Source organism: Formica exsecta, unplaced genomic scaffold, assembly GCF_003651465.1.
Source record: "Formica exsecta isolate Colony F162 unplaced genomic scaffold, ASM365146v1 scaffold36, whole genome shotgun sequence".
NCBI classification, from domain to species: Eukaryota; Metazoa; Arthropoda; class Insecta; order Hymenoptera; family Formicidae; genus Formica; species Formica exsecta.
The window spans coordinates 363,267-382,999 of NW_021850847.1; the positions used below are offsets into that span (position 1 = coordinate 363,267).

At 33.0% G+C, this 19,733-nt stretch overlaps 3 protein-coding genes across 7 annotated transcripts in view; 2 read left to right on the forward strand and 1 right to left on the reverse strand.

Annotated features, from left to right (window-relative positions):
* The first annotated feature begins 165 nt into the window (after positions 1-165).
* On the forward strand, positions 166-2,180 carry LOC115238809. Of its 2 annotated transcripts, none has more exons than XM_029812907.1 (3): positions 166-560; positions 905-1,144; positions 1,643-2,180. In XM_029812907.1, the coding sequence occupies exons 1-3, from the start codon at positions 183-185 to the stop codon at positions 1,805-1,807; spliced, it is 783 nt and encodes a 260-aa protein (XP_029668767.1). In that variant the 5' UTR covers positions 166-182; the 3' UTR covers positions 1,808-2,180. The 2 variants fall into 2 exon arrangements, with proteins under 2 accessions (XP_029668767.1, XP_029668766.1); XM_029812906.1 differs by having other exon boundaries at positions 1,583-2,179.
* Positions 2,181-2,261: 81 nt separating this feature from the next.
* On the reverse strand, positions 2,262-12,604 carry LOC115238808. 2 transcript variants are annotated; one of them, XM_029812904.1, is made up of 5 exons: positions 11,336-12,604; positions 4,638-4,860; positions 3,919-4,233; positions 3,335-3,574; positions 2,262-2,896 (listed from the first exon to the last, which is right to left on the reverse strand). In XM_029812904.1, exons 2-5 carry the CDS (start codon positions 4,857-4,859, stop codon positions 2,672-2,674), a joined length of 1,002 nt encoding a protein of 333 aa, XP_029668764.1. In that variant the 5' UTR covers position 4,860; positions 11,336-12,604; the 3' UTR covers positions 2,262-2,671. The 2 variants fall into 2 exon arrangements, with proteins under 2 accessions (XP_029668764.1, XP_029668765.1); XM_029812905.1 differs by lacking the exon at positions 11,336-12,604 and having other exon boundaries at positions 2,263-2,836; positions 4,638-4,891.
* LOC115238806 (cytochrome P450 4c21-like) overlaps positions 4,761-19,733 on the forward strand; it is a 17,295-nt gene continuing 2,322 nt past the window's right edge. Inside the window, exons 1-10 of one of the 3 annotated variants that reach the window (XM_029812898.1) lie at positions 4,761-4,896; positions 14,830-15,943; positions 16,147-16,253; positions 16,469-16,562; positions 16,735-16,923; positions 17,856-17,925; positions 18,639-18,765; positions 18,858-18,930; positions 19,241-19,335; positions 19,413-19,481. In XM_029812898.1, the coding sequence (XP_029668758.1) occupies positions 15,775-15,943; positions 16,147-16,253; positions 16,469-16,562; positions 16,735-16,923; positions 17,856-17,925; positions 18,639-18,765; positions 18,858-18,930; positions 19,241-19,335; positions 19,413-19,481 (993 nt within the window). In that variant the 5' untranslated portion in view covers positions 4,761-4,896; positions 14,830-15,774. The remainder of the gene's footprint in view (positions 4,897-14,829; positions 15,944-16,146; positions 16,254-16,468; positions 16,563-16,734; positions 16,924-17,855; positions 17,926-18,638; positions 18,766-18,857; positions 18,931-19,240; positions 19,336-19,412; positions 19,482-19,733) is intronic. The other 2 variants (XM_029812899.1, XM_029812900.1) reach the window with 2 other exon arrangements.

Sequence of the window (19,733 nt, forward strand, 5' to 3'; positions counted from 1 at the left end):
AAAATGTTATATAGTAAAAATAACATAAAATATAAAAAATATTTTTACACGTGAAAATTGTATTAATAAATTAATATTTCCAATTATTAATTATTTCTTATGAATAATAACCTCTTGTTATGAATAAATTATAAAAAACATTATAATAATTGAGATACCTGATTAGCGGATGCATTAGATTGATGAAAAAAATTCGTCCTTATCGATGTGAAAAGAAACCACGAGAAAAAATTATTCTGCCGCAGTTATATCGCAAGCCGACGGCAACGCCGATAGACGCTCGCGATTATCCTCAATCGACGGCTATCCGCATCGGTTCTCCGTCGCGAGCTCCCGCTCGAGGCCAGTACGGACCCAACGGGCCTACGCAAGAGGAACTCGAGGAGGAGAAGGAGGAGCCCGATCGTCTCAGTCTTCTTCTACCCCAGAGCAGATTCGATTGCGTCAACAAGCAAACCGGCTACTATGCTGACGAGGATCTCAACTGCGAGGTCTTCCATTATTGCCAAGACAACGCCAAGCACTCTTGGATCTGTCCTGAGGGTTTCACCTTCCACCAAGTTAGTAAAAACACATATGTCCTTCTTTATCTAATTTTTTACTAGTGTCTCGATATTTCTTGATATCTTATTAGATCACTGAAAAATATTGCGTCATTGATAAAATTACAATAGATGTACTCCTAGATACTTCAGATGGTAGAAAGTTATTAGTAATGCCTCTCATCGCAATTTGCTGTTATATTTATTTTATATACACTTGTCTTTTTTTAATGACACATACTGATAAATATCATTACAAGTTGTGATGCAAAATGCTCAAATGCTTATCTACACAACTTGTATCTTCTTGAATATCTAAACTTGTATCTAATTGATGGAACTAAAACATACCGATTGTATAGGTGCATTTAATCTGCATGCCACCCAGCGGCGACATCAGTTGTAAGAAGAGTTCGCAATATCATTTTGTCAATGAGTATCTATACAAGCCGCTGAATCTCCAAGAGGCCGAAAGCAAGCCCAATGTTACCCTGAGGTACAGCGAAAGGTATTACCCCTCTGATATTTACACGGATCAAAGAGAGGTCGGTGACTATCAGATCACTCCTACGGCTGCTCCCACGCGTCGTCCTGCCCCACAGGTATAATCATCGTCATTGAATTGTCATAATCATTCCGAAGCTCGTACTTAAACCCTAAGAACTGAAAGTTACAAGACCTATTTAAATTCCATATTTGTAGCCACATTTCTTTGACATGGAAGCGACAAAACCTTGACCCTTTTTTAGAAAAATTTAATATTTAATCATGTAAATTTTTTTATATTTGATATATTTTTAAAATTCATTATTCAGAGTATTCGCACCAAAACTAAGCATTTTACAAAAATCTTCCAGATACATTGAATTTTTTATAATTCCAAATTTTCAAGATTTTCCTGCGGGATTTCTGAATTGCACGCGATAAAAATTCGGATTCTTTTATTTCTATTTATTTATGCAAAAATACGAATATGTGATGTATTTACTCCTCTTAAAATCGACCGTACATTGACACGTTAACAATTAGGTCTTGTACAGGTCCTTGTAAGTCCGCAGTCTCAAAGTTTGAACAGCATTCCTACATCGGTTCGTCCACAGCCCACAGGAGTGCCGCAGTTTCGTCTCCCGGTGAACCAGGTATTCCACAGCCCCGAAGAAGTCAACATCCCCCTTCAGCATAGGCGACCGCAGCCGCAACAGCAGCAGCATCAAGTTCTCAGACGATATCCTCAAATTCAATCCGACGAGGAGGACTACGAATAGATTCTTATTGTTAGAAATCTTTAGCTCTCTATGAATTCAACTCATTCATTCGAATTTTTAGATTCTTCACGATTCTCTCATTAATCACCAACGATATTCGAAACACATCTCTCGAATCATCTGATATTTTTTTCAATTCCTTTCGCGCGAAATCGACTAAAGATCACGAAATTCAAGATACTATAGAATTTTTGAATTATTGGGCGGCGTTCAGCGGAGAAAACCGCTCAGTAGCAATCGAACGCGATTGGCTCTTACTTTTGAAACCAACAAATCAACATCGAGTGTTGACAAGACGATAACTGAGCGACATGCGCCATGCGCTGCCGCGTCCTGCGTGCAGGAGCCATTAGGGCGCGATTTCACTTAACGTTTGTCGACGTTGTCGGATGCGGTGATTGGCTATCGAATCGAGAATTTCTAGAATCTCTATCGAGATTCTAAGAAATCTCTATCTGATAGCCAATCACCGCATCCGACAACGTCGACAAACGTTAAGTGAAATCGCGCCCTAATGGCTCCTGCACGCAGGACGCGGCAGCGCATGGCGCATGTCGCTCAGTTATCGTCTTGTCAACACTCGATGTTGATTTGTTGGTTTCAAAAGTAAGAGCCAATCGCGTTCGATTGCTACTGAGCGGTTTTCTCCGCTGAACGCCGCCCAATAATTCAAAAATTCTATAGTATCTTGAATTTCGTGATCTTTAGTCGATTTCGCGCGAAAGGAATTGAAAAAAATATCAGATGATTCGAGAGATGTGTTTCGAATATCGTTGGTGATTAATGAGAGAATCGTGAAGAATCTAAAAATTCGAATGAATGAGTTGAATTCATAGAGAGCTAAAGATTTCTAACAATAAGAATCTATTCGTAGTCCTCCTCGTCGGATTGAATTTGAGGATATCGTCTGAGAACTTGATGCTGCTGCTGTTGCGGCTGCGGTCGCCTATGCTGAAGGGGGATGTTGACTTCTTCGGGGCTGTGGAATACCTGGTTCACCGGGAGACGAAACTGCGGCACTCCTGTGGGCTGTGGACGAACCGATGTAGGAATGCTGTTCAAACTTTGAGACTGCGGACTTACAAGGACCTGTACAAGACCTAATTGTTAACGTGTCAATGTACGGTCGATTTTAAGAGGAGTAAATACATCACATATTCGTATTTTTGCATAAATAAATAGAAATAAAAGAATCCGAATTTTTATCGCGTGCAATTCAGAAATCCCGCAGGAAAATCTTGAAAATTTGGAATTATAAAAAATTCAATGTATCTGGAAGATTTTTGTAAAATGCTTAGTTTTGGTGCGAATACTCTGAATAATGAATTTTAAAAATATATCAAATATAAAAAAATTTACATGATTAAATATTAAATTTTTCTAAAAAAGGGTCAAGGTTTTGTCGCTTCCATGTCAAAGAAATGTGGCTACAAATATGGAATTTAAATAGGTCTTGTAACTTTCAGTTCTTAGGATTTAAGTACGAGCTTCGGAATGATTATGACAATTCAATGACGATGATTATACCTGTGGGGCAGGACGACGCGTGGGAGCAGCCGTAGGAGTGATCTGATAGTCACCGACCTCTCTTTGATCCGTGTAAATATCAGAGGGGTAATACCTTTCGCTGTACCTCAGGGTAACATTGGGCTTGCTTTCGGCCTCTTGGAGATTCAGCGGCTTGTATAGATACTCATTGACAAAATGATATTGCGAACTCTTCTTACAACTGATGTCGCCGCTGGGTGGCATGCAGATTAAATGCACCTATACAATCGGTATGTTTTAGTTCCATCAATTAGATACAAGTTTAGATATTCAAGAAGATACAAGTTGTGTAGATAAGCATTTGAGCATTTTGCATCACAACTTGTAATGATATTTATCAGTATGTGTCATTAAAAAAAGACAATTGTATATAAAATAAATATAACAGCAAATTGCGATGAGAGGCATTACTAATAACTTTCTACCATCTGAAGTATCTAGGAGTACATCTATTGTAATTTTATCAATGACGCAATATTTTTCAGTGATCTAATAAGATATCAAGAAATATCGAGACACTAGTAAAAAATTAGATAAAGAAGGACATATGTGTTTTTACTAACTTGGTGGAAGGTGAAACCCTCAGGACAGATCCAAGAGTGCTTGGCGTTGTCTTGGCAATAATGGAAGACCTCGCAGTTGAGATCCTCGTCAGCATAGTAGCCGGTTTGCTTGTTGACGCAATCGAATCTGCTCTGGGGTAGAAGAAGACTGAGACGATCGGGCTCCTCCTTCTCCTCCTCGAGTTCCTCTTGCGTAGGCCCGTTGGGTCCGTACTGGCCTCGAGCGGGAGCTCGCGACGGAGAACCGATGCGGATAGCCGTCGATTGAGGATAATCGCGAGCGTCTATCGGCGTTGCCGTCGGCTTGCGATATAACTGCGGCAGAATAATTTTTTCTCGTGGTTTCTTTTCACATCGATAAGGACGAATTTTTTTCATCAATCTAATGCATCCGCTAATCAGGTATCTCAATTATTATAATGTTTTTTATAATTTATTCTTAACAAGAGGTTATTATTCATAAGAAATAATTAATAATTGGAAATATTGTATTAATTTATTAATACAATTTTCACGTGTAAAAATATTTTTTATATTTTATGTTATTTTTACTATATAACATTTTTAATATATTTAATATATTTTAAATATATTATTATATATATTTTATATTATTGTATTATTTGCTATTTTATTGTAATATCTAGATGTAATTTTATACAATAGAAATACACATGCACGCACTCATAGATAAAAATATACATAGTCTCAGGACTGACCGGTTGTTGATTCCTGTAGATCGGCGTCGGCGAAGGTGTGGGTGTTACCGCATTGTCCTCGTAACTGTTATCACGGAATCCTTGGGCCGAGTTTAAGCTGGATGAGTAAAGCGGTCCTAAGCTACTTGGCTTCCCGGGGAATGAAACTGCCCTAGTTTCCAGATCGTAAGAACTCTGCGCTGCGATGGCGGAGCCCAGTAATCCCAGAAACACCCAGATCATCCTGCGAAATACGATATAATCAGAGAAGAAGAACCCGGTATGCGACATTAATTTTATTCTAAATTTTGATTAAAATCGCTGCCCAGAATCGAGTAACAGGAATTACGATAATTTAATTCTTATTGAAGCTATGCATCAAATTCGCTGTAGATTTCGATTTTCCATTTTGTTGAAATGTAAACGGCAGTATTTTTCAAGGGTATCGATGGTCAAGGGCACTTTCCCTTCGCGTGCACACGTGCGCGCATATTCATTTAATGAGTGTCGATTTGCGAGAAAGCGGCTGCGACTTCTCGAAGAAATGCTCCTTTACTCCAGTAATGACACCGACATACAATTACAGCTTGAGCCTCTTTTCTCATTTTAACCCATTCAAGGTCATTGTCCGACATAGTTCTTCATTTATAGAATTATGAGAGTATAGATGATTCGAAAGTTCGATGATCTAAAAATTGAAAGATTTTTAAACTACGAATCCTTAATGAAAACATGAAATTGGAGAAGCTAAATTAGGTAGAGATTTGAAGAAACGTGAAAGTAAATGAAATATAAAGATATATAAAAGAGATGGTTAAAAAATCTAAAAAACCTCTTCAAAAGAATAAAAAAAATTGTTAATAATAATGCGAGGATCTAAAAGCGCGTCGAATATAATGAACGGCGATAAGAATTTTGGACATATTTTATTTGAAGATCATTTATTTATTTATTTATTTCTTATTTATTTCTTTTTTTCGCGACTCGATTATTTAAAGCAATTAGAAACTAGCTTTCCAGATGCGTTTGTGCCATATCCGAGAATTATTATGGAAAGCATTCGTGCTCGTTGAACACGTCATCATCGCGACCGAAATGGCTTTAACCGATAGTGAAACCGCCGTTCGAGTTTCGCACACATAGAAAGTAACACGCTTTCCTCGCACTTGCTCTCGCGCGCAAACAGCATCGATTCTCGCTATTCAAATCTCGCCGCTACTCACATGATCGGGACGGACACGAATCTTCTTTCGCCTTGAAGGCGCTTTCGGATCATATATTCTTTTTTATGGAATTTTATATATACAACTTGTGTGTAGACGATTTATAAATCGCAGCGAAAAAACTTTGGAACTAAATTTTACTTATAATTTTGTGATGCATAATAAAAAATACACCTTTTTAAAGAGTAGACACATGTATAAAATATACATAAAAGTACATATGCATTAGGATATGCGGCGCACAAAATTATAAATACATTTCTACCTTGAATTATGCCATGATCTGTGGATCATTCAAGATAAATTTATAAGATATGAGTTGAATCCAGTTTGCATTTCTTCGTTTTGAAATAATGAATGCAGAACTGATTAATTATCCAGTAATATAAATTATAATATTAATTATATTATGTATACTGTGTATTCCTATTGATAAATTCATTTTCAGACTACTATTCGAAAGGACTTGATGTAAACGTTTACGCAATTCATTAGGTTCTCATCATACATATCATATTGATTATAAACATCATTATAATTTTTCATTCAATTCATTTATTACTAGATTTAAAATAACAGTATTTTTATTATTAATATCTTTAGTATTTAATGGCAAGTTAAACATACTTTTGTAAATGTCAATCTCTTCTTAAGCCATCTCCGAATTACATTTGAGTGATACGCGATTTTTCTCGACTCGATATTTAGCTGATACTAAATTCAAACATTAAATATGTATAGGTACGATCTTTCCTCAATTGATTATTAAACCGCGACAAGCACAACGCAAGCTGCATCTCAAGATAAATTACATCTGAATTTTCCTATTGAAGATTATAAATACGAGATCACAGGAATATAAAATTGATGACTTTCAAGATGTATTTATATATCATAAAACTGGTTTCAAGTGAGTTTTTCCAACAAAAACAAGAGTATAGATATATATGGAGTACGTCATAATATATCAGAATTTATTTATACTATTTGTACTATTATACTGTGGAAAAAGATTTATCGAGACAAAATTGCGATTTTACTTGCCATTTTTGATCATTAGTTAAACAATAACTCCAAGGAGATGAAAGTCTTAAGAATATCGAAAGAGCAACAGCAGTTATATAAGTACATAGATCCAAGGTAATCTGCCATTTTCTCCATTTGTAATAACGCGTCTACTGCGTAATATTGCGTAACGCCATTTTTCCACGAAATTATCGCTCGCGAGACTTTGTGTCAAATCTAAATTTAATTTCACGTAAATATATCGAGAATTGTCAATGTGTAAATATAATTTAATTAAACTAGCTAAACTAATATAAATTGAGAGAACAAACTGTTGATTTTTATCTATATATAAATTATACGTAATGCGCGCTTCATAATATTTTAATTATAAATTTAATCAGAATTTATATTAACAATACTTATTTTTTAAGAGTTTTTTCGGTAGAATTTATTAAATGTCGGAAATTATTAATGATCTTTCTCTCTCTCTCTCTCTCTCTCTCTCTTTCTCTTGCAGTTGCACGAATGACGTTAAAAGAAAAGTCTTGTTACAAATATTTTTTGATCACACTTTCACGTTGAACGTATTAAAAAAAAGAAATTTATCTATCTGTGCCCGGAAACTTAATATTCCATAGAATTGGCCAATCGCTAATTACTGATGTAATGGGGCGGAAAAATGTCGTGTCGTTTAACGAGCACGCCGGCAGCCTCTTGCTAGCCGTAGGTTCGTCATGTGGATAAGATTCCTCGATTAAAATCCGATCGGAGTGAAAGTAAGAAGGGAATTCGTGTAAAAATGGCACGTAACACGCGCCCAACATGGGACTTTCTTACGAGACACGTGATCACGCCAAGGTTCGGTTCGCGGTCTCCATAAACGACGCACAATAGTCGAGGCTTACGAGACAGAATAAACTTTTACATAATTTTCCAAGGCCACAGTTGCTATTTTGTGGATCTAATTTAATCTTTCAACTTCTCAATTCGTCTGATATTTTTCTTTTCGGAATCTCAAAATTAAAGATATATGCTCTCTTTTATAAATTTATATATAGGATGCTGATTTAAAAAGTTTCTACCCTATTTATTTTGTGACCGACTAATTTTTGCAAAAAATGTCAAAAAAGGTCAATTTTATTTTTACAAGAGGAACGTATGAGTGCGATAAATTCAAAGGTATCCATGTATTCCCTTCGTTAAGATAGTTACCTTTTAAATGACAATAGGTGTTAAATGTCATCATTTTAAATGTCTTTTGGCTCTTTTTATGTGACTTTCTTTATGTTTGTTCTTTTTAATTTGAGTAAAATTTGAAATATACAATGTTTTTGTATCTGAAATTTCCAAGTGCGATTTTTCGGAAAATATCTACTCAAAAATTAAAAAGGAAAGAAAGAACAAATACGGTTATAAAGAGAATCAAAAAATCTTTCAAATGAAATGCCACTTGACCCCTATTACCATTTAAGATTTTTGAAGGAGTAGCTACCCCTCTGATGAAGGAGATGAAACGGCATTATTGGGTTTATCACACTCATATGTCACCCTTAAAAACAAAATTGATTTTTTGGGGCATTTTCTGCAAAGATTAGTCGCTCACAAAATAAAAATGGTAAAAACGGTTCAAATAAATATTCTGTATATTTATATATGTATAAGCGAGTTCTTCTAATTTCACTTTTTCTAAAGAAAACAATGCAATAATTATTCTTCTTATTATTTTTTTAAATATATACGGACAGAGATTATACACAAGAGAAAACAACATATATGGATCATAGACATATTTCATATGTATGTTTTTCCCGTGGAAAAAATTGTAGATAGGATAATTATAACAAATTTCATTTTATCGCGCATATGATTTTTGACTCTAATCTGTCGGCATAAGAAATTATCATAATTTGAACATATTTATGCATGGGATAAAATATGTATAAGTAAAAAAAATATTTAAACACGATACAAAGCATATTGGAATCCGCAAACATAATTTCAAATTTGATTTATTTTATCTCATTTCTCTTTTCTTGGAATTCGATCGTCGCGTTGAACCCGATCGATTCCAGATAATCGTTTTTGCCTGTTTATCGATCGGTTTCTCCGATTTCGCCGGCAGGAAAATCGCGGGGACTTTCTCCATCGAGGAGATTGCTCGAAAGATCGTTATTATTATTCATAATCTCTCCGTTCACGCCGTAATCATCTGTTTAACGAAATCTCCGTAACATTTGTGCATATCAGAGAAGGGCGTTCTCCTCGCGGTAACCGACTTCCTGCATATGCCGTACAAAGAAAGCAACATTGCATAATGGAAAAAGAGATAGTTGTCCAGCGACTTCACGGAGAGGCAGTTGCGTTTGTATAACGCGCGTAACGTCAACCGGTTGTGGTTTAAGGAAAAATCTGGAGCAGCCGGGCGGTTTCATTTTTCCAGAATTCCGTATGAAACATGTCAAACCGGCTAATCCGCTTTTCATCATGTCGATATTAATATTGCTCTTCTTTATAAATATAGATTTCGAAAACCGATGTTTCTTAATATTAAAAAATCTATTGAATTTTTGCTTGGAAAGAGATCTAATTAATTTGTTTTTAATAATTACATCAAGTTTCTAATAAAAACATTAATTTAACATTAATTTTACTCCTCAATGATCTAATTAAAAATCGATTGTTTAGTTTCGGAAATATATTGGTTACACAATTATGTAAAAACAATTTTTAATTAGAAACAATACAGACTTTTATATATCAACATTTTTAATTAAAATTTATCAATTTTGTTAAAACATGGAGCCGTATATAAAAGGGAAAGATATTTAATAAAATAAAAGTTCATTGTAAAGCTAGAACAAGAGAAAAATTGTAGTAAGAAACGGATATGTATCAAGGTATTGTGCATCAAGGCTATCAACTTTATAGCTTTATATGTAAATATACCTATAGCTTCATTTTAAGCAAATCGTCATTTTTATCTCATTTTAAGAATATAATAAGAATATACATATCAAGTAACTCAAATTTGCAATATGAATATACTATAATATATATAGCAAAGCTGAACTTTATGTTACAACTTGTGTAATACGATATGACAATTGTGTGATATATTATTTGTTATATACATTGTTCTAGAAGAAACAAAAGATATGTATTTATTACAATGAGTGTTGTATAACTGCATTATTTCTAAGATGATGCATTGAAAGCTCTGGAACTATTACTATAATATATATATATATATATAATTTTCTTCTTTATAAAAATATACATGTACTAATAACTTTTGAGTAATTAGAAATTGGAAATGTGTGAGAGAGAAAGCCTTTTATAAATCAAATTTTAAAAATGCAAATAAATAACAGAATCATAGTCTTCGATTAATCTTAAGAGGACTTTTATAGAATATAGATTTAAGACTCAGTTACGAAGATGTGGAATGTTAAGGACAGGCAAATTATAAAAAAGAATTTTTGTAAAGGAAAGATCGGTTTATATGCTCACGCGGTAACGGCGGGATACCCGTCTTATCTTGATCTACCTTTTTACTCGTACGCAGCCTCAGTGAATTGTAAAACATATTTTCGCGCGATATTTTAATTAAGTTAATCCTTGACTGTACGAAGGAAAAGAGAAAAATAGAAATTTGAACGGCAGAGTTGTACTTTCTCTTCAGCGGCAATATTGTTTCGCGCTGGAAGGCAAACCGGATAAATCGGGAGAAAGACCCCCGTGTGGGCGCCGTCCTCATAAAGTCTCAACTTTATGAAATTAACTTGGTCACGCATGATGGAACAAGAATTATGACACGTGCCTGGCGAGCAGTCGCTCGGGTGAAATTATTTCGTTACGAGATAAGAAAATCGAGCATTAAAATCTCAATAGTTGCAATCTATCTAGAACCTTAGAATATATACCTATTGTATTCTTAAAATATTCATATTAATCTCAAGCGTGTTGAACTATAATTATCCGCATTATAAAAGGCAGTAAAAGTTAAAAATATTATTATAAATTGATCTAGTAATTTATCTATATAATACAGAAATGGGGTAAAAATTGATAAAACTGAATATTGAATTTTGTTTAGAAATACATTGATAGAAAGATTAGAAAGTATGACTATACTTAAATAAAATACAAATCTAAATAAAATATATATTTATAAAAACTGCAAAATTCATTTCCTTATTTATTGCAATTTACATCAACATTAACATTATTTTTGATTATTTTATCAAAGCGATTTACACAAAAGTATCATCTGAAAAACATAATAAACTGAAAAATCGATATCGAGAAGAACGACATACAAAGGAATTTAACTATAATAAAATCCGAGTTTCTTTACTCAAAATTGAGACAATAGCTGGAAAAAATGGATAATGCACAATACGATAATTCAGAAGTCGCTCGGTCCTTCGAGATGCATTTCACTAGCACTTCACTAATTGAAGTATCACTGATTAAAGGGCCACTTACCTGTCAGTGCGACAGCAAAGATAGCGAGAAACAACGAGCGTCAAAACACCGTGAGAGACCAACAATACGCGCGTGCTTCATTTTCTCGCCGACATGTCACTCTCTTATATAGCGTACTTTGTTGAAAGTTGCCTCCACCAGACGAAGTGAATTCGGTTCTCTTCAAAGTAGTGGGATAAACTCCCGTACAGTCGCTTCTATTGCTTCTGCAAGATGCACCTGCTTAAGATCCTCGGCAAGGATGGCGAAATCGATCTTACGAAGATCAAATGCATTTTATCTAAACTTGAGAGGAGAAATTAATGCGCGAGAAAACGCGGTTTTACATTTTAAAAAATCAGTCAATTTTAACAGATATCATTGAATCTTTTAAGTTATAAAAACAAATTTACAAAATTGAACTATAAAAACATGTCGTATAATTAATAGCAAAAAACTACATTTGGATGATACGAGAAAAATCATTTCCTTATAAATCTTTCGATATTTAAAAATTGTTTTCTTTAGTAAAAAAATGTTGCAAAAATATTACAGAGTTATCCTATGATACTGATGGAAAAGCTTACAGTAAAATTTACTGAGATAATTATAGGAAAGAAAGAAAAATGTTTTTTATTGCAATTAATTGAAAAGTTTCAGATCATTAAGATGACCATTAACTTTCGAACGAATTGCTATCTTCGCATTTTCCTCGGTGCACCGATGAAAATAAGATCTCGCGATTAGGATCGGCCTTTTACGCTCAAAATTAAAAAAAAGAAACAAGAAAAGCAGAAAACAATAGAGATATGAACTCGTGAAACTCGCGGAATTGAAGATTTTACGGCGTGATTCCGAGGAAAGCGTAATTGCAGGCGGGGATTTTTCTGAGGAAGCAGGATGTGCCTCGGTGTATCTGACGGTACTTGTAGGATCGAGATCGCGTGTCATGATTGAAATGCAAAATGCATGATATAGAACGCGATGGGCTGTATAATGTGGCGTGAAACATAATTAATCTGATCTATCGATCATCCCGGAAGATCGACCCGTTGCTGATCCGCCGGATTACGCCCTTTTTCCACGCGCCGTTTCGCTTCTCTCTCTCTCTCTCTCTCCTCCCTCACACTTTTCACTATTTAACGATCTCGATCGTAGATAAATAGATAAGAGACTTTATACTTTATTCTGGAGCACACGCTTCGATATAATAACAGAGCGCACGCAGTTATGATAATCTGATCTAATCAAAGATTTCTGAGAGATATATCTTCTTAGGATCTATGAATGTCAAAAATAAATAAATTTTCAAATGTAAAAAAAAAAGAAAAAAATAAAGACAAAAAGAGATATATATATAAGAAACATGTTGAAGTGATTGCACAGAAGAAATAAAGTATCGATAGATGCTTTACATAATCAATTTTATGTGTATATAAATCAATTTTATTTTTTAAAGCACGTGTCGATACTTTATTTTGTCTGTTTGCGGTGACAAGCTTTCTTTACTAATAATGAGATATAAGATAATAATTATTATCCTATATAAAATACGCAATATCAAAAATTTTGTAAGTCGCATAAGAGAGTGCAAAGTAAATTCCAATAAAGTCGTAAATTGTGTCGATAGTTAGCCGGGAACAACAAACGAGGACAATCATTTTCCGATATCGAAATATCGAGAAACGGCATAATTAGATGGATTAAGTACCCTCGCTCTGCGAGGAATAAAAAAAGGTATTTGACGAGAGAAGGGAAATACACGATCATCAACGCTTGATCTATCGCAAAGCGATTTAATTCATGGTTCGGAAAACATGTTGTTGACACTTGACAGCTTCCGTATAAAAATGATTCGCTGTATAACGAGAGAGCTTTATTAGATATTCTCTTTGCGCAACTTTTTAATTTCTAAAATTAAATATTTTAATTAGAATTTCGTGCAAAAGTTAAACGACTAAAATTAGAAATAAAGATTCGGATGTGGATTATTTTTCTGCTTATCTTTCATTTTTGATCATCCATAATTTTATAAAATTAATGATTTCTTTATTAAAGAATTTCTGTATCTAACGATAAGATCTCTTTAACTTGTAATATCCCGCGAATGAAAATAACCAGATTTTCGCATTCGTTATGCAAGAAAGTTGATGTTTTCTTATCTACTGCTGCGTAAAACTTGTTACTTGGGATAAATATACCTTCGTTCAAGCGTTACGTCCTGATTAAAATTTCATACGCTAACGTGACTTTCTCACATACTTCTACTTGCAACCAGCCCTTCCTTACTTTCTCGTCTGTTAAATGTTGTAATATATTACAATATACTCCTTTGTTTTATTTATTACATGTAGATTCATCTCTGATTTGCCGCGTATTCGTTAAACGTTTTATTCCTGTATTCGCAACCGGTGGATGACCGTGTAAAAAATTATTTAAAAAAACACATTTCTTCGATACATCTCTTCTAAAGCTTATGAGAAAATAATAATAATGACGTAAAATAATACTCAATATTGCATTTACTCAAATTTGCACATATATATATCAAGGCAACTCCCTATTTCGCGCAATGATTCCATCACACGTATTGGCGATTCGTCACTCTCGTTTGCCGGTGAAAAGAGCGACCTTCCTCAGACCGCACGCCTGACGAAAGAAAGTCCGCGATCCGCTTCCATAAAATTTCAATAAATCGGCCGCCAAGCGGCGTGTCGAACTCAATGGGAAAACGAGATCGAAAGTCGTGCTTCTCCACCCACTGGAGAAACTCATCACTGACACGCTTTGTTCAATTTATTCCGATTCTATCGACAACAGACCCTGATTACTCTTCTGGAAAGAAAGTAATTTGCTCTGTGTTTTTATCACTCCCCTTTCACGTTCGTTGCTGATTGGTCGCATACGCAACGATCGCGAAACAATTGCACGAGATACGCACTTTATTATATTATAAAAGAGCAATAGTACGATATTAATATTATAGTACGGTATTGCGCATATATATAGTATACGCACAATAACAAATTGTAAGATCGAAAGATTAAAGTAATGAAAAATCCCGTGATAAAAAAATTGTTTAATTAATAATTAATTTATGTTTGCATTTTAGAAAAATGTAAAGCATCGGATGAAATATATTTGATTTTGAGCATTGTTAGAGAAATAATTATTATCCGTAAGAATCGATAATAAATAGATCGACTAAAACTTAACAAAAACGAACCAAGCGACGCTTAAAACCTTTTGGAGGATACTCAGGACAGTGATCTTGACAACATATGTCAAGATCAAGGTCATTGGAGCTGAGTCCATTTTTGTCCATCTTATCCATCGCAATATAATTATGTGTCACTTATCGTATGTAAAAGATAATTAATTATTAATTATATTAATAATATCAATGATATTATTATAATATTATTAATATTATTATATTCTTGCATTATGTGCCAAAAAATACTTATGATACTTTCTGAGATTGAATCATAAATATATTTATTGCTTTCTTGCAGGATACGGATTGTTCGAATGTTGCAAAGCAATGTTCGCCAACAGAATCTCCTACACTTTCGATTGGATCGGTCCCGGTGTAGTGTTATGTAAAACATCCTCTGGATGTCTTCTGGACATGTGTGTTGTTAGGGTAATAGCCCTGTCGTAAATGTACGAGGTGTGACTATAAAATAACTGGATTATAATGTTCTAAAATTTTTTATTCGATAAATTACACAATGGAAATGTTATCACCTTTAATGTATCCCCTTCCCCGATTTTTACACCGCTTCATGCGAATCTTCCATTATTGGAAGTAATGTTGCAGGTCTTCTTCTGATAGCTTTTGTTCACGAGCTCCATCGCTTTTGCCTTCACTGCATCTACGGACTCGATACGGGTTCCTTTTAATTGACTTGATTTCTGGAAATAAAAACAAGTCACACGGGGTTAGGTCACGTGAGTATGGTAGATGTTTCAACACAAGGATCTTGTTCATCTTGTTCAGCTTTGCCAAAAACGAGTTGACAGACAGCGCGTTGTGTGCCGGCGCACATGTCGTCATTATTCCGACAAAGCTCAGGTACACAGTCCGCTTCAAACAAAGGCTACTTCCGAAATATTGGTCGCACGTGCTTGGAAGTGTAATGATAGATAGAGGGGAGAGCACAGACCAATATCCCACCTTGCTCGCTGTTGCCGAGGACACAGGAAACCGGCAAAAAAAATCAGTCCGATTATTTTCTAGCCACGCCTCTATAGTATATAAACACCAATCACTTTTTATATATTTGGCAACAGCGATATTATCGTGCAATTCGATTATTATGTAAGTATTATTATAAAATTATTCGTGGAGTGGGAAAAACATAAAAGCGACAATGTGAGTTGACAGTGTTTGCACACGAGCTAGTAACGTTAACGCAAAATAACATATTAATATTTTGCTATTATTGTCGAGTATAATGGCATTCGCAAGTGTTGTGTTATTTTCTTTGGTATGGATCGCCATAAGTTACTTCGTCTGTAATTTCCGTCGGTTGGTTTCCATTAAAATGATAAACTCTCTGCCCGGTCCAAAGGCATTGCCGCTTGTCGGAAGCGCCTTCTATTTCCTACTGAAGAATCCTGATGGTAATGAGAGACAATAATACTTATTTAATTTATAGAAAAAAATAAGAAACGAAAGAATCACACAGCAGCTTAAAAATCTCAAAACTTTACTATACAACGGAATAAAAAATTAATTAATGTTGCATTTGATTCAATATAATGAAGTATAAGCGAATCACGTCGAATGGATATATTTCTCAAAGTTGCAAAAAAATTTTTTTTAGAAATTTTGTTTTCTCTACTTAAGCTTGTGAAAAATTACTCGTCCCCTTTCCAAGTTTGGATAGGCAACAAGCTATTTATTGGAATATACGAACCGGATCAAATAAAGGTAGAGGAACAGCGCTTATGCGTTCCACGATATATACGTACATACTATTTTTTTAAAAATATCTCTTCTTATTGATTATACTTTTCTATAATTTTACAACTATTGAAATTCATCTCTTCCATTAAACTAAAATAATTTTCCGAGATGTTATATACATAATAATATACAAATAATACGCGATGGAAATATTACTAAATTTGTATGCGACGTTGTAGACTGTCTTACAAAATAGGCATTGCTTGAATAAGGGTGTACTGTATAAATTTATTGAATCAGTACTTGGCAAGACATCATTGCTGACGGTTCCTGGTAAGTTATATTTTAAATAATCGAGTTCTTAATTTTAAAGAGAAGAGAGAGAGAAAGGGAAAAAAAGAGTCATTTGTAATAATTTAATTTAGATAATAAGGTATAATTAATCTAATTAAGATAGGAATATATACATATTCTTTATATAATTCTTTTGTAATATTTATTTTAGCATCCATATGGACTAAGAATCGAAAAATATCAGCACCAAGTTTTAATACAAATATGTTACGAGGCTTTTTCGATATATTTGTCGAACAATCTTTAATATTTGCAGACAGATTAGAAAAAATCGGATTAAAGGAAAGAGAGATTGAATTATTCGAACCTATTTCACTGTGTACTATGACCATTGCATGTAGTAAGGCCAAATATAATTATTGATCATTTTTTAATTATTTGTGTATTATACAAACTCTTACAGAAAATGTTTGGCATTATAAAAATGTAAAAGAATCAAAACTTGTGTAAGAGACAGAGAGACAAAAAGAGAGAGAGAAAGAGATGCAATAATAATATATATGTTAAAGATTAATTATTTAATATTGTAATGTTAAATGTTGCTAACTTAAAGAATTAAAATTTAATATTTCGAAGAAATATATACAAAAATTTGTAATGATTTACCGTAAGTCACGGATTTTATTGATTGTAATTGCAAGTTTACACGAGACTCAAATCTCTACTTTGGGCAATCTAATTCGCGACAAAATTCGAAAGAGAAATTTACAACTTTAAAAATTTTATTCGAGAGAAAAATTTATTTTTAATTTTACGTGTCGTGTAGTACAGAAAACATTTAAAGAACTATAAATATTACAGACATAAACATATTTCAGAATACACATATACACATATATACATTAACATATATATGACATATACAAGTATAAATAGAATTTTATCTTAAGTCGTGAATTGTAGATCTTGGTTTTTACAGCATAAAAGTGTCTATTTCTTTATCTTCTCTGAAAATATTGATTTCTAAAGCTCATCTTACATGGCAATATAATTCACGACAAAATTTAAGGTAGAATTCTATTATGGCACATATCTTAATTTTGTATTCTAATGTGTATATTTGTTATATTGTATATGTATGTATATTTTATATACTAGTTCACAAATGTTTTTTTTCTCGGTATCGTGACACATTTTCTCTCTCGTTCAGAAAAATCAGACTTAACAGACATAGTTAATAACACATGAAGAGAATTACTACACCAATTATTAGTCACTTATTAGTTAATATTTTAAATAACAAATCTGTTTTTCTCACGTTGGGTTGTAAAGACACTATACTAGGCGTCAACTTGGATTCACAATCAGACATAATCAGGCAATGTTGTGAAATAATAATGAGGTAAATATAGTTTTCTTCCGTCTAAAATCTATATAACAATTGATATAATTTTAAAATTATATCAATTGTTATATAGATTTTAGACGGAAGAAAACTATATTTACCTCATTATTATTTCACAACATTGCCTGATTATGTCTGATTGTGAATCCAAGTTGACGCCTAGTATAGTGTCTTTACAACCCAACGTGAGAAAAACAGATTTGTTATTTAAAATATTAACTAATAAGTGACTAATAATTGGTGTAGTAATTCTCTTCATGTGTTATTAACTATGTCTGTTAAGTCTGATTTTTCTGAACGAGAGAGAAAATGTGTCACGATACCGAGAAAAAAAACATTTGTGAACTAGTATATAAAATATACATACATATACAATATAACAAATATACACATTAGAATACAAAATTAGAGGTAAATATAGTTTTCTTCCGTCTAAAATCTATATAACAATTGATATAATTTTAAAATTATATCAATTTATTAATTTTTATAATTTTAAATATGTACCAGAGAGAGAGAGAGAGAGAGAGAATATCTTAAATTAAAAGTTTTTATTATAATATATATATATAAATATTTTGTTGACTGTATAACAAAGAAGAAAAGATCTTTCTTCTCGATTGTATTCGAAAAACTTTATTATCGCGATTAGATAAATATATATTTTTATATTTTATGCTGAATTCCATTTTAAAAGAAAAACATTTCAGTTGCAAAAGAAGTTTAAGCTACAGATTCAAGAATATATTCTTGTATTCTAATATTATATTCAATCTCACTGCTTTCGGACGCAAACAACAAGAAAGTTTAACCTGTTTCTATTCCTTCGTGGATGAGGTATATTATAAGAATATATTCCTTATATATTTTTTAATTTACATATACTGCTCTTCTCGTACAATTCATTGTATTATATATTATTATTACAGATGATACAGCAGCGGCAATATTCATTAAATAAATCGAATACAGCGGAGACTAACAATAAGAATAAAATAACTCGTAAGTTTGTTGATGTTTTTTTCTTCGTATACTTCAGTTTCTATCATTTTATTACCGATATTATTTATCAATACTGACATTCTGCTGCCAACTGACAGCAAAATCAATTTTATCTAGAACTGCAGTTATAAAACGCGCTGTTAAAGCAACGTGTCTTTTTTTCTACTGATAATTTCTACTCTTTTAAACGTACTTTGAATATTAATTTATTTGAAATTAAAAAGTATATTTAATTGTTCTGCTCTCTCCGCTGTCTTAAAACTGAATAAGTAATTGACACATTATTTTATATTTTTTCCTTCAAATATAGATAAGGCATTTTGCGACATTCTCTTGAAAGCATCTCATAAGGAAAAACTCACGCAAGAGGATATTCACGATAACGTAATTACGATGCTTGTAGCGGTATGTAAAATGTCTCTACACGTACGATTATATTCATATATAAATGCATAACGAATAAGATTTTTATTTATTTTTAGTCCGCCGACACAACCGCTATTACGATAAATTTTGCGGTCTTCATATTCGCGAACTTTCCGGAGATACAAGTATGTATACATTCAATTCATTCAAAGATAGTTTATTTTCTCGTTTTATAAATCGAGTATTCTACAATCTGATATAGTTTTAAAATAAGGGAGATATACTCTCTTTAAATGATAATCGACAAAAGGATTCGACATAAATTATATTGTTCAAGTAAATAGCTTGTTCGAGTAAATAGCGCGTATAATAAATTTTTTGTTACTATAGTATTATATCGCTTATAAAACGGCAAAATTTAATATTGTATATATATA

Coding starts and splice junctions, on each gene's coding strand:
- LOC115238809 (XM_029812906.1), top strand. CDS start 183: ATGAAAAAAATTCGTCCTTATCGATGTGAAAAGAAACCACGAGAAAAA. Junction 561..904: donor AGGGTTTCACCTTCCACCAA/GTTAGTAAAAAC, acceptor CCGATTGTATAG/GTGCATTTAATCTGCATGCC. Junction 1,145..1,582: donor CGCGTCGTCCTGCCCCACAG/GTATAATCATCG, acceptor GGTCTTGTACAG/GTCCTTGTAAGTCCGCAGTC.
- LOC115238808 (XM_029812904.1), bottom strand. CDS start 4,859: ATGATCTGGGTGTTTCTGGGATTACTGGGCTCCGCCATCGCAGCGCAG. Junction 3,575..3,918: donor AGGGTTTCACCTTCCACCAA/GTTAGTAAAAAC, acceptor CCGATTGTATAG/GTGCATTTAATCTGCATGCC. Junction 2,897..3,334: donor CGCGTCGTCCTGCCCCACAG/GTATAATCATCG, acceptor GGTCTTGTACAG/GTCCTTGTAAGTCCGCAGTC.